This window comes from Perissodus microlepis, chromosome 22, assembly GCF_051167445.1.
Source record: "Perissodus microlepis isolate ML-2025 ecotype Zambia chromosome 22, ASM5116744v1, whole genome shotgun sequence".
Lineage (NCBI taxonomy): Eukaryota > Metazoa > Chordata > Actinopteri > Cichliformes > Cichlidae > Perissodus > Perissodus microlepis.
Window position 1 is genome coordinate 1,897,455 of NC_140481.1, and position 12,710 is coordinate 1,910,164.

Consider the following 12,710-nt stretch of genomic DNA (forward strand, 5'->3'; position numbering starts at 1 on the left):
AGCGACGCTGGAACTGTATTTGCTTAGTATCAGATCTGCAGCGTCGCATGAGTAGGTGTCGAAAAGCGGTTTCAAGTGACGTAACACTTCCTATAAAGGGCTTTGCGCCGGGTTTCGAGCTCCTTTCACTGCGGTCCGTCATGAGAGGACGAGAGGTAAGCCGAACTGAGCGGGTTGGTTAGTTATGTCCTCTGTGTGTATATAGATATGTGGTTGCATACGTTTTATTATTTAAAACTTAAATGCGATGCTCTTAAACCTCTGTGAACATAGCTAACATCTAGCTTTGCGCTAAAACGGTACGCGTTTTTTAGTATACAAGCTTCCAAAAATGCGCCAAAAAAACGACAAAAAATAAACCGTCGACTGGTTTTCCTCTGGTTAGAATCGAGTTTCACCGCACAGAATCACAAAGTCAGGTCATTCCTTACTCTGTGATTTGCTCGAACCTGGTGTTAACACAGGGTGTTAACTTCGGGACTCCCGGAGGGCCTGGTTAGCTTTCTGCGGGGAGTATTGGGTGTACGACCCGTCCTACGCACGTGGAAGGCGCCGTGGCCGGCGTGCATGTTAGTGTGGGGTGTCCGAGGAATATCTGGTCGAGAGAGGGCACGTCTGCTGCCCGCTCCACTCCGAGGCCTGTCCGTCAGCCTGCAGTGCGCGCTGTTGTCGGAGGGAGGCAGTGTGCCGGGTGTGTTACAACGTGTCTGTGAGCCAGCCGCGACAGAGCGAAGCTGTAATAGAAAAGCTGAGGTGAAACAAAGAGTTAAAAATGATGAAAAGCGTCGCTGCAGCCACTGTCTGTGCTTTTCGTGCTTCATCTTTTGCGCTCTGGGTTTTTTCGTGGTTCTTTCGTACTCTGAGCTCTGCTATCGCTCCCTGCTCTGTGCCGGTGTCGTGCCAAAGTAGATATCCCCGACAGAATTTAAACTTTGGAGGATTTAGCTCTTTATACAGTAAAGTTACAGGAGGATAAAAACAATTATCAGGCAAAATGTTCTTGTGTTAAAATAATCCCGTCCGATACCACGTGAGAACAATAAATATATAGTTCTCTGTTGTAACCCTCAAACTGAATGGTAATGTAACGATAGTAATTAACTTTTCACAAAAGTAAAACATCAGTACTTCCGGTGTGCTCCCGACGCAGGGGAAAGAAATTCTGTCGGGGATACCTACTTTGGCGCAACACCGGCTCACTTGTCAACCAATCAAAATTCGGCAGGCTCAAACGTCATCCGCTTCCAACGACGCGCAGTCAGGGTCTTGGAAATAATTGTATGTCTGTATTAAGTCCTCTAAAAGTCCTGTGAAGACCAACGTGGGCTGCATGTGGCCCACAACGTAAAATGAGTGTGAAAGCTGTCCTTTAGAAGTTTCCAGAAGTGCAATGTATAAATGTAGAGACAAGACTGTTTCTGGTAATCTGTAGTCAAAAACTATCGTAGATTGATGCATTATTATCATAGCAAGTGTTAACAAGCCTAACCTGCCTTATTGATATATCTAAGCTTGTATTACCATGGAGACGGTGCTGTTAATTAAGAAACCAGAGCATTAAGAGCAGTGCACCTCTTGCCGTTTGAAAGAACGCCGCTTGGGTGTTATGAACTGAATCATATGCATATTTTTATATGGTATCTGCCCACAATGCCACAGTGCAATCACCCACTGGGGTTTTCCTGCACTGTGGACTAATCCCTGGGCTACAGTGGCTATAGAACATCAGGATTTGCTTTCACCTCTGCATCATTGGTTGCTTAGTGGTGACAATGAGCCCTGACACACTCGACGTACAAGTTTGCATCTCCTCCCATTTAACACAAACTTCTCGTTTTGCAGGATGTGATGGGGAGCAGTGGCTCTACAGTTCTTGCTGCTGCGATGGTGCATGTGGTCAGTTGTATTTAATTTTTTTTTTTAATGTTTGTTTCTACAAAACTGTACTGTAATGGCTGATTTTTGTCTGGTTGCGACGCTCATGGGTCAACTTGCCTGTCAGCCTCAGCTAAAGCACTATTAAAGATTTGTTAATCCAAGCAACAAAGCAGAAGACAAACAGTGGATGTTTTCACTGTAACAACAGAAATGGGCTTTAGAGTCCAACCATAATCTGCTTGGCTGTGGTGCCTCAGCTAAATATCCATTTCTTCCTGTGTTTTTAAAAACAAAACAAAAACCTGCTTTAGCAGTGGTGAAGCACCAAAATGAATATGGCACACACTACTTTCACGCATGACTGTTGATTAGCACAGTATGAGCTCTGGTTCTGTCAAGTGGGCCATAAAGCTTATGCAGTGCAAAGAGCAATATATTCTCTTGCAACCCACTGCTGCAGACTTTCCGCAGCAGTGTTACTAATGAGGACTAACATCTGTTGGTGACCTCGCGTGTTCTGTAAACTGATCTGAAATTTCAGTTTGAAAACTTGTTAAAACGAGAAACTTTACCGTTTCCCTGCAGGTGTCACAGACGATTCTTCAGTCCAACTCGGTAAGTCGTGCTTGAGGACTAATGTGCTGTAGACCAAGTAATGATGATTGGCTTAATATGTTCAACTGCTCTGAAGTGTGAGTGACAGCTGCCTCTCTGAACACCTGCTGCACTGTAACCACAAACTGAGTGTTGTTGAAGTCCCGCTGACCTCCATCCTACCTCCTTCTGGCAGGTTTTCCTCTTGACCTGACTTTCTGCACTGAGGCAGCAGTAAACGGTATGTCGAGTTTCTGCATCCATATCACTCCCACGATGTAAATGTCCACCACAGTGAAAACCAGACTGACACATGATTGCAATCAGTGAATCAAGATGTGCAAAAGGAAAAACAAGATCCATTAGAATGAATGTTAATCTCAAGGAGAAGTGAATTGGAGCCACAATGGCAGCACTGTGTGGTATCTGCAGCCAGCTGCTTCATTAGCTGGTTTGTTCAAAAGTCAGTGCAAGATGAACTCAACAAATGGCATCGTTGGTCTCCTGACTGCTTGTGTTTGGAGTCCTGGTAAACATGTTGATACACACTGCATTACTCGTCAAATAAAGCTGTTTTTGTGTTTTTTCCTGCAACTTAATTTTTGTTGCTGATCTGAAAATGAATTTCTTTTGTAATCAGCCAGCGTGTTTGTCCCAGTAACCCTGCATCAACTACTGAGCTCACTGTTAACCTTTTTCCAGGTTTCTGCTGCCACAAATGATCATGTCCTGATCCAAGGTTTCAACTTCAGTAATAAAGGTGAGGATTGGCCCAAAGGACAAAAGGGGCTGGAGCATTGGTCCTTCCTTACTAATGTCTGTGGAAATGTGTTTTTGCACAGAGTAAGAACAAGTGCATATGCAAATTGTCTTGTTTCTAACACTGTTCATCTTGTGTAATTAAAATAATTTTGTATCAGCAGGTTGTGCCAAAATGTTGCTGCCACGCCTCATTCCCCTGTAAGGGTCAACATGTTTCCCACGAGGTGCAAGTGACAAACCCTCTATTGTTAGGAGGAAGCAGCAGACTGTCCAACTGAAGACGCTGAAATAAATCAAGTTCAAGTAAGAAATTCACTGATGCTTGATGTAGTCATGCATATCATTTATGCTCAGTAGTATGCTGAGGTCTATCCCGACAGACCTTTCTCTGTAGGGCCGTGTCGTTGGAAATGCCTCACAAAGTAAATCTGTTTCGCTTTACCCACATGTTCACTGCCATGAACGTTGTGAGATACTGATGCAGAACAAGTGTCTGTCAAATATTACCAACTACTCCATAGATTTTCTATTCTGTCATTGTTTACAAGTCTTATCAGTGGACTGTTTTCATATCACTGGTTAGGGTGGACCACAGATAAACATGGATAGGAGTAATCGGTATAGTGTGAGTACCGTGAGGTTATGTGCATATCACGAGCCTGCTTTAACAGTGCTTCTTTTTTTAACTTTAATTTTTTTTTTTTTAAACGAATGATCTCTGAAAATCCCTGAACTCTATAAAACTCACAATATGAGGTTTTCAGCAACATTTGTAAATTTAAAAAAAGAAAGAGGGAGAGATCTGGAGCAAAGAGGCAGAGCAGTTACCGCGACGATGAGCTCAGGTGGTATGAAGGAATTCTTTCAGAGCATCCAAAACTGCAGCACTTGTTGCTGTAATCAACATTACAACTTCCTGTTCAACAAGCTCCAGTATGAGGAAAAGCCAGCTTAATAGCTGCTCGCATGCAAAGTGACAGCAGTGAAAATGAAATGTGCAGGTGAACCATTAACTTTAGACTTGACAGTTAACTGAAGCCTGCAGCAAGCAGGCCTGGGTCTAAAGACGGTCTTCATTGGAGCATGTAAATGTCCACATGACAGGACACGGTCCAATAATTTAATAAACCCATGTGTTTCAGAATCTGAAGGCTGTCCTGCCTGCATGGAAAGGACTGCAGCTGATCGCTGTAAGTTGTGTGTCTGTCTCTGTGTCAAAGTGGTCATGAACCAAGGCTGTCAGGATTCTGTGTTCCTGTTTAGCTGTGGACATGACCAAAAAACAAGCATCCCAGTGGGCTTCTCAAGCAACCAGCTTGGAAGAACCTGTTGGGAACATTTCCTGAGGGGTATATGAAAAAGCAAAATTCCAGGATTAGTGATATGTTGAGGCTTCACTTTCAGGAAGGTGTCTCTCAATCACTTTAATTCAATAAAAATGTATTTCTATAAGGCCAGTTCACAGTAAAGGTGCTTTTATTGTAAAGAAATAAGCTCCAGCAGAACCAGGCTGAGGGGGGGTGGCAGTCATCTCCTGTGACTGGTTTGGGGTGAGAGTAAACGATCATGACGTCGTTGCTATAACGACGCCTAGCCCATCGGGGCAGTAGTTGAGTGTAGTGAAAAATGACAAACTGTAGAGTCGAGCTAAGCAGGTGCTAGTGGAAGAGAAGCTGACATATTCAACACAATTGATGCGCGTCACTGACTTCACTTGGTGACGGTGCTACAGCCATTCTGTATCTGACATCTGTTCTTTTCCTTTCAGGAGCGGATCAGTGATCCCTGAGAGGAGACGGTTCTCCAGGCTGACGCCGGCTTTGGAGGAAATGTGTTAGAACTCTTGCAAATGAGAGATTTAATAAAGGATGTCGTGTTAAAGCAAACCTTGACTTGGCACTTGTGTTTGGACCGTATTTGTTTAAGTCTTTGGCTTGCCGAAACAAGATCAATGAATACTTAGTGGTAATACTTTTTAAAGCTCCGTACTTCATGATGGTTTTGGGACATGGATGTCTGAGGGTTGATGTTTACACGTGTTCAGGTCTGGCGGTTCCAGAACCTACTGAGGGACGTGGGGATTTTTTATTATTTTATCACTGACTGTTTTTAAAGAAAAGGATCAAGGTTTTGTTTTGTTTTTAAAATCTTGCTTTGTCATAGATTTAATTCCTGCACTGTCCTATTAAACTTGAGACTAGCAGTCACTGATACTGGGTGTTTGATCTTGAGGCAGAGGGCGCTGGTATACTGTAGTAGCTTACTTTCTCCACTGGGAGGCAGCAGTACTCCATTAGCTTGAACCTAACAAAAGTACAACCTACAAAAAGTAGGTTGAAGTTCACAGAGCTCAGAATGGCTTCGTGCAGGAACCGGACACCATGTCGACGTTCCTAAGAAAGCTGCTGGGAGTTCTCCAATACTAGGTTTAACCTAGAAATGGCTAGCTTTCTCCATGGGCTCTCATGAAGCTGTTGGGACAGGCTATTTTAACATCTTCTAGACTAGTGCTGTCAAACACGAGGCCTGCTTAGCTAGGTTGGGGTTTTCCTGAGGCCATAAATTTTCTTTAGTCTACACTTATCTTCACAGGTTTTAGTTGTTCGTTCTTTCTCATGAAAACCTCCCACGTGTCCACTGACAGTACACCAAGGTAACTACATTTTCATTACAGGTTCAGCTCAGTCATGCTGACCGCTTTCTTTCTTTTGCTACAGCAGGAATTCTTTACTATGTAGAAAAACTGAGAAATGTTGAACCTGCTGCTCTTTGTCTTATGTTAAAACATCTTATTGATTACACGTGTAGTTGCACTCTTGGCACTGACTGAAATTAGTTTGACTCATCCATGTAAGGTAAGAGTATAAAATGAGCTTGACATCCCTGTTTTAGACCAAGACTCAGTATTATACTTCCCTTTTTAAATGCTTATATTGTACAAAACACTCCCTTATTTCCCTGAAGCTCATATAAAGGATATCCATCCAGTTTTAGCCCTCTGTTTAGTGTTGACCTCGAAACCTTGAGCATTTGATTCATTCTTTAAAACAGCTACTGGACAAAAAAGGCTATAGTGAAACTGAAAATGTTCACGAATTAAATATTTCAATATAATATTTATAATTTCATGTGCCTTATAGATTATAATCACTCGCAAAAACAAAAATACATGTTTTGTTTATTCTACTTTAGCAAAGTATTTGGTGATACTGTGAGCTTTCATTTCTTTTTCTTTTTTTTGCCTGTCCCGTTTGGCGCTCTTTCCATCAGAATTCTTGTCTAAAGGCGAAGAAAGATGCCCAACGGATTTACTTTACCAAATGGACCATCCCAGCCTTGCCCTAATGGTCTATTTGATTCACCTTTTGTTTATTTTATTTTTACTTGTTAAATGCGGGACAGACTGAGGAAAGGAAAGGGGAGAAAGAAAGAGGGAAAGAAAACAGCGGGGAAGAGGGACGGAGATAAAGGGCAAAAAAACCCAAAAAAAACCCAATAAGCAGACAAAAATACATCTATCAGTCACCTGGATCACCTGTTGAGAAAGGAAAAAGAGAAAACAAGCGGAAGAAAGAAAAAAAGAGCAACATAATAAACAACATCACGATGATCTATGGGAATGTAACAGTAAATACTAAATATTAAACAGCACGTAAGATCCACAGCGCACAGTGTGCTTTGAGGTAGGAGCTAAAAGGGTGTCGTTTGTGATACTGTGAGCTTTCAAGTTTCCCCTACATGTGATACTGAATTGACTCATTGTCAGGCCAAGATTTCACACGTTTTAACGTGTTTACTATAAATGCAATGTTCTCTCTGTGTACTTCCAGTTTCCTGTGCGCGCATCTGCTAAGCACGCTGTACATTCTCCCAGCCACGCGGTGTCCACGCGTTGTTTCGTTGCGCTGATTGGGCAGGGCTGACACAAACAAAGTTTTCTCCACCAATCAGAGCAGTGTGCACGCACTGAGCCATGCTGTTCATTCTGCCTCCTCGTGCCCAGCTCATAAAAACAGCCTCCTCCCTTTGTTTACAGCAAAGTGAAGTGGTCGCTCGACGTGTTTGGATTATCGATAGTTTCCAAGGGATTTATTTGTGAAGTTTCACGTTTCAGCTCTTTTTCTCCATTTTCGAGGTTGTCAATCATGGTGGCGATGACGAAGAAAGTTAAAATCTTTCAGATAATCTTTTCCGATCCCAGTAAGACTTTTTACTGCGGCGGAGACACGGTGTCCGGCCGCGTCGAAGTGGAAGTCAGCGAAATGATGCGGGTGTCCGCGCTGAAGCTTCTGGGTCTGGGCTGCGCCAAGGTGGAGTACGCTAAAGGCAAGCAGCGGTGCCGACAGGAGGCCGAGTACCTCAGACATGAAGCGGTCCTGCGGCTGCAAGACCAGCCCACAGGTACGGGAATGACCTTTATGCTGCATATCCTGGAATGTGTGTTCGACATTTACTGGCTTAAAACATGTTTGTGGGTGTTGTAACATTTGTTAGGGCAGCCGTGAAACCTGCTGTGCATGAATAATGCAGTAAACGGTTTACTTTCTTTTCCAGACTCTGACGGCTCCGTGGTGTTGAGACCTGGCAACAAGTACGAGTACACGTTTGGATTCGAGCTCCCTCAGCAAGGGTGAGGATGCGCTATGTGACGCATGATTTTCCATTATCTAAAGAGATGCAGTGTGCACCTCTCCACTGACTTACAAGTGATGGAGCAATAACGGTTCTTACAGGCAACTGGTGTCGTCATACAAGGGGAAGTTCGGCTACGTCCAGTACTGTGTCAAAGCCCTGATGGAGAGGCCGCAGCAGCCCGTGCTAGAGTGCAAGAAATGTTTCGAGGTGGAGGAGCCACTGGATGTCAACACCCCAGACCTGCTGGTGAGTTCACTAATGCCAGAACATAGTCAGTGTTTTTGTCATTGAAGCTTGGGACTGCATAACCGAACACTGTCTTTCTGCTGCTCTTCAGTCTCCAGCAGGTGGCATGAAGGAGAAGAAAGTCACCTGCATGTTCATCCCTGACGGTCAGGTGTCACTGAATGCAAAAATTGACCGGCGTGGATTCTGTGAAGGCGAAGAGATCTGCATCAATGCGAAGTTTGAGAACACCTGCTCCCGCATTGTTGTGCCCAAGGCTGCCATCATAGCCAAACACACCTACCAGGCAAACGGCCGCACCAAGATCCTACGCCAGAAGCTGTCCTCGGTGCGTGGTAACCACATCATCTCTGGGATGTGCGACGCCTGGCAGGGAAAAACTATCAGGGTACCAAAGATCAAACCATCCATGCTGGGCTGCAACATCATCCGCGTGGAGTACGCTCTGATGGTGAGCCTTCAGTTTCTGAAAGTTTTGGTGTTTATCTCGTAAACATTGGTGTTAATAACTGTGTTTTTCTACATCATAGATTTACGTACACATTCCTGGTAGTGACAAGCTGATCCTGGAGTTGCCTTTGGTCATTGGGACTGCCGGTCTGGGCAGCCGCAGCAGCAGTGTGAGCAGCCAGGACAGTTCAGCCAGCATTGCCTCCCAGAGCTGGGTGTCTCTCAGGATGCCTTCTGAACCTCCGAGCTACTGCGACGTGACCCGGGACTGCCGCCTAGACCAGCCTCTCACACCTCTCCTTGATGACTTCGACGGCGATGACAGTCCCATCTTTATGAACGCACCACCCTTCCAGTACCCAGCGCCGCCAGCATACAGTGAGGTAAGCATCTCTGGTAACTTAAAAGTGTCCTGTTAGTAAGAAGTTGCGTTCCTTGAGATAACTAAAAGGAATTTTGTGTTTTTTCAGGCGGAGGAGGAGTTCAACGGCAATGCTCGCATGCTGCCGGTCTGCTGAAGTCTACCAGTGGGAACCGTGGAACTGTGGTCCACCTGTTAAGGACCAAACTTGAAAACAGGCAGAAGGTCTAAACTCCAGAGGAGGTTGGATGGAGAAGTAAAGGCACGAGTGTGCAGGTGGACAGAAATGTTGGTCGTTTGTTACGTCAGCTGCCTTCAACCTGCTTCATCGCTTATGAGTCTTCCTGCTCGTGCTCTTCAGACCAGAGATGTTGAGGCCTGATGGCACAGTGATATGCTGCATTTCTGAATAAGCTGCCCTTTCCAGAGACTGCCAGAGTCTCTCCATTTCCAGCCACTATGACTTTGTTACTGGGCCAAGCACTGGCCTGCTGTGGCACCGTGGCTTTTTCTCATTGCACTCCAAGCCTGTATTTTTACAGGACTACTCAAAAGGAAACATCCTTTTACCAGTCCACTCAGTTTGCATCGCTGTTACGAAATTGTTGGGAACACTGTTGCTTTTCAGAATTACAGCATGTACATTTCTTCCTTAAATGTCAGTAGTATTACCAGTGTTTGAAAAAAGGCCTTTATTCCTATATTGTTGCACTTTTTGATCGCTTTTGACTCTCCTACTGCCTAGAAGACTCTGTTCAGTTGAACAATGTTTTTGATGTGGAGATATGCAACTTCCAAATCACAGCTTGGTGACTGGTGCTAATTACTGCGAGTGCCGTCCATACCACACGCTCTCGATGGAACGCACTTTATCTGAGGTGGATCCTTGTATCTGATCTGCAGTTGTCCCAGACAACATTTCATTTAAGAGTTCCACTTCTGTGAATTCACAACTTCTGTTCTTTCAGGGCGCAGGGAAATCACTGTTAATGACTGATTTGTGAGAAAATATGTTTGTAATACGCTCTTGATACGTGCAGATGTTTTTGTATGAAACCCTATGGGTTCTTTTTTTTTATTAAAAACTATCCACTCACTTGTCTACCTCCTTTTTTTTCTGGTTGTCAGCTAGAAATTTTTAATCGCTGCAGGTTTTTGTTCCGCTTGCACAAACTCTTTGCGCAGGGAGCCGATGGAGAGGTCTTTAATCACGTGTGCAGTTATATCTGCCTGTTTCTGTGAGGTCGGGGCGTTTTCCCTGAGTAGATGACAACAGAAACAAAGATTAATACAATAAAGGCGTTTAGGTCAAAGAATGGTAGTAATTTATATTTCTTTGGATTAAAATGTAATATGGACCTTTGTCATAGAAATGCTGGAATAGATTCCACACACTGTGGAATCTGACAGGTGAAATTAGTCAGTGGTTGTTTATGTGACTTGTAGCAGTGTGGCTGAATCTATTTGGTTTCTCTCTTCCACAGCATGTCTTTATCCTGTCTTCCTTCTCTCACAGCAGATGGCCCCGCCCCTCCCTGAGCCTGGTTGGAGGTTTCTTCCTGTTAAAAGGGAGTTTTTCCTTCCCACTGTCACCAAAGTGCTTGCTCATAGGGGGTCATATGATTGTTGGGTTTTCTCTGTATGTATTATTGTAGGGTCTACGTTACAATATAAAGCGTCTGGGGTGACGGTTGCTGTGATTTGGTGCTGTATAAATAAAACTGAATTGCATTGAAAATATTTTTCTTACACTTTTAAATGATGTTCTGACTCTATACTACGTGCGTCAGTAGCTATTGCGAGCAACAGATAAGCAAAGTTTGTTTATCTAAGAGTGCCTCTGACAGGCTCAGCTCATCTGCTACTTCACAGCCAACCAATGGCAAACGACGAAAAGTCATGTTTAAGCTTCTCGGGGGCAGTGAAATTTCCTCTGCTCTTTTCCTCTCCCCGGGAAATGACTACTGGAGTACAATTGTTATTAAAAGTTCACAGCTTGACTTTCAGCCAAGTGACCTTCCCACATTTGGCAAACACTAATAAACACAGTTTGATATTAGAAATATGAAACTATGGATATAAAGTTCATAACAGGGAAAGTACAAACCAGCCTCGTGTATAAGGGTGATCGGCAAAATGCTTTTAGGCTGCAAGAAGAACGACTTTATTAATATTTTAATATCATTATTAAAAACAATAAAACAGAAAGAACCCCATCAGGAAACACTTTTCACTGAAACTCGTATCAAACGCACATTTCTTTTTCTTTTAAATTGGAAAACCTTTTTCGGACTAGACGTGTATCCAGCTTTTGGAACCTTTGCTGAAACTTTCCACCTTTTCTCAAAACACAAGCCAGTTTCACGAAACAAAGGACTGTTTTGGAACATCGAATCCAAACATACAGTATAACCAGTGATCCGTGTCTCCACAACCAGGTGGCTCATTCCCACTATCCCGTTTCATCTAACCGTAGTAAGAAGAGTTTAAAAAAAAAAGTTATTATGCTACAACAATTTTTTCCAACGTTTCCACGTTACACCAGCCACACATGCTTCCTGTTACATTCTCGTTCATATGTATATTTTCTAAGTCTGTCTTTGCCAATGTATTTTAATTCAGGTGTTAATAGATATGTTTTATTAAAGAAACACACGATATATTTAACTTCATATGGTTTAGACTGAAAAAGAATTATAATGAAATTTAGTCCAATTTTTAAATGCATTTTATTTTGTCAATTTGTTACCTTTAAGCAAAATATACATATAATATGTTTTATTTTAATTAGTTAATTGGGCAGCCCGAGCACAAATGTAGGTGACTCGCCTCATATAGCTGCCAGCTGGTTGGGACTTACACCACCAGCGTTTAGTCGCCTACAGTGCAGTCTTCAGATCTCCACCCCTGCCTCAGGTGACCTCACTGGGGCTAAAGTCTGGTAAATGGGCTGATTCTTATACAGCACCTTTCTACTTTCCCAGAGAAGTCGAACATACAACATGCCTCAACATTCACATTCATTCGTACGAGCACTTGTTTTTTTCTATGCTTAAGTGCTTCCACACGGGACACCTTTAAATCCCTGAAAATGACTAATTATCTGGGTCCAGGCTGTGGGTCAGTCTTTAAAGGCAGACATTATGTTGGTAAAAAAAAGGCCCCACTTATCAAGGCCATGAACACAGGAAACTAACTGGATTTCCCATGAGTATCAGTCACCCTGTACATCTCAGGCCGACTGATTTTTCATAGTTGGTACTCTTTTGATTCTGCAGTTTGGGAAACCCTGAAAGGTTTTAGGACCCAGGGGACCAAAGTGAGGGCAGCAGGTGCTTTCTTCTCTCCTGGTTGGTTTTAGATGAAGGCACTATTTTAAGCTTGGTTCTGAGATATGAGCTCTGAATCACACTTATTTGGAGTTGGAGGTTTCCTGCTGGGGACACTGAGGTGTTATCAGGTGATTGCTACATTGCTGGCAGGCTGTGCCATTAAAAGTACCGTGTGGGTCTTTGGTGTTGTGCAGATAAGGCCTTTTACTCTAATAACACCTTGTTTTGCAAACTCTTAATAATAAAATCATATAAAGATTTGACCTCTTTATTCCGGACTCGTCCCTGGATGAGTTTTTAACTGGATGTTTGTTTAGTAGGATAAACGTCTCAGTGTTACAGATTATTTCAAATGAGTCAACAGTGAGAAAGGCCGGGTGTGGCAGATTGGAAGAAGTTGATTTATTGACCCCTGACCAGGCCTACAGGAATTCGCTCCTGCAGTTAGATTC

General features: G+C 43.4%; 1 protein-coding gene and 2 non-coding genes across 3 annotated transcripts; all 3 read left to right on the forward strand.

Annotated features, from left to right (window-relative positions):
- The first annotated feature begins 2,883 nt into the window (after positions 1-2,883).
- LOC146362389 (small nucleolar RNA SNORA8) lies at positions 2,884-3,021 on the forward strand. Its single transcript, XR_014799362.1, has one exon. It is a non-coding gene; the product is annotated as a small nucleolar RNA SNORA8 (small nucleolar RNA).
- A 573-nt stretch (positions 3,022-3,594) lies between these two features.
- On the forward strand, positions 3,595-3,725 carry LOC146362390 (small nucleolar RNA SNORA18). Its single transcript, XR_014799361.1, has one exon. It is a non-coding gene; the product is annotated as a small nucleolar RNA SNORA18 (small nucleolar RNA).
- A 3,485-nt stretch (positions 3,726-7,210) lies between these two features.
- Positions 7,211-10,022, forward strand: txnipa (thioredoxin interacting protein a). Its single transcript, XM_084919889.1, has 6 exons — positions 7,211-7,635; positions 7,789-7,864; positions 7,968-8,115; positions 8,207-8,566; positions 8,646-8,948; positions 9,036-10,022. The coding sequence occupies exons 1-6, from the start codon at positions 7,380-7,382 to the stop codon at positions 9,081-9,083; spliced, it is 1,191 nt and encodes a 396-aa protein (XP_084776015.1). The 5' UTR covers positions 7,211-7,379; the 3' UTR covers positions 9,084-10,022.
- The last annotated feature ends 2,688 nt before the right edge of the window (positions 10,023-12,710 follow it).

Bases quoted from the DNA above. Each gene is read 5' to 3' on its own strand.
- txnipa (XM_084919889.1), top strand. From the start codon at position 7,380: ATGGTGGCGATGACGAAGAAAGTTAAAATCTTTCAGATAATCTTTTCC. The intron at 7,636-7,788 runs GTACGGGAATGA...TTTCTTTTCCAG, and splicing joins GCTGCAAGACCAGCCCACAG to ACTCTGACGGCTCCGTGGTG. The intron at 8,949-9,035 runs GTAAGCATCTCT...GTGTTTTTTCAG, and splicing joins CGCCGCCAGCATACAGTGAG to GCGGAGGAGGAGTTCAACGG.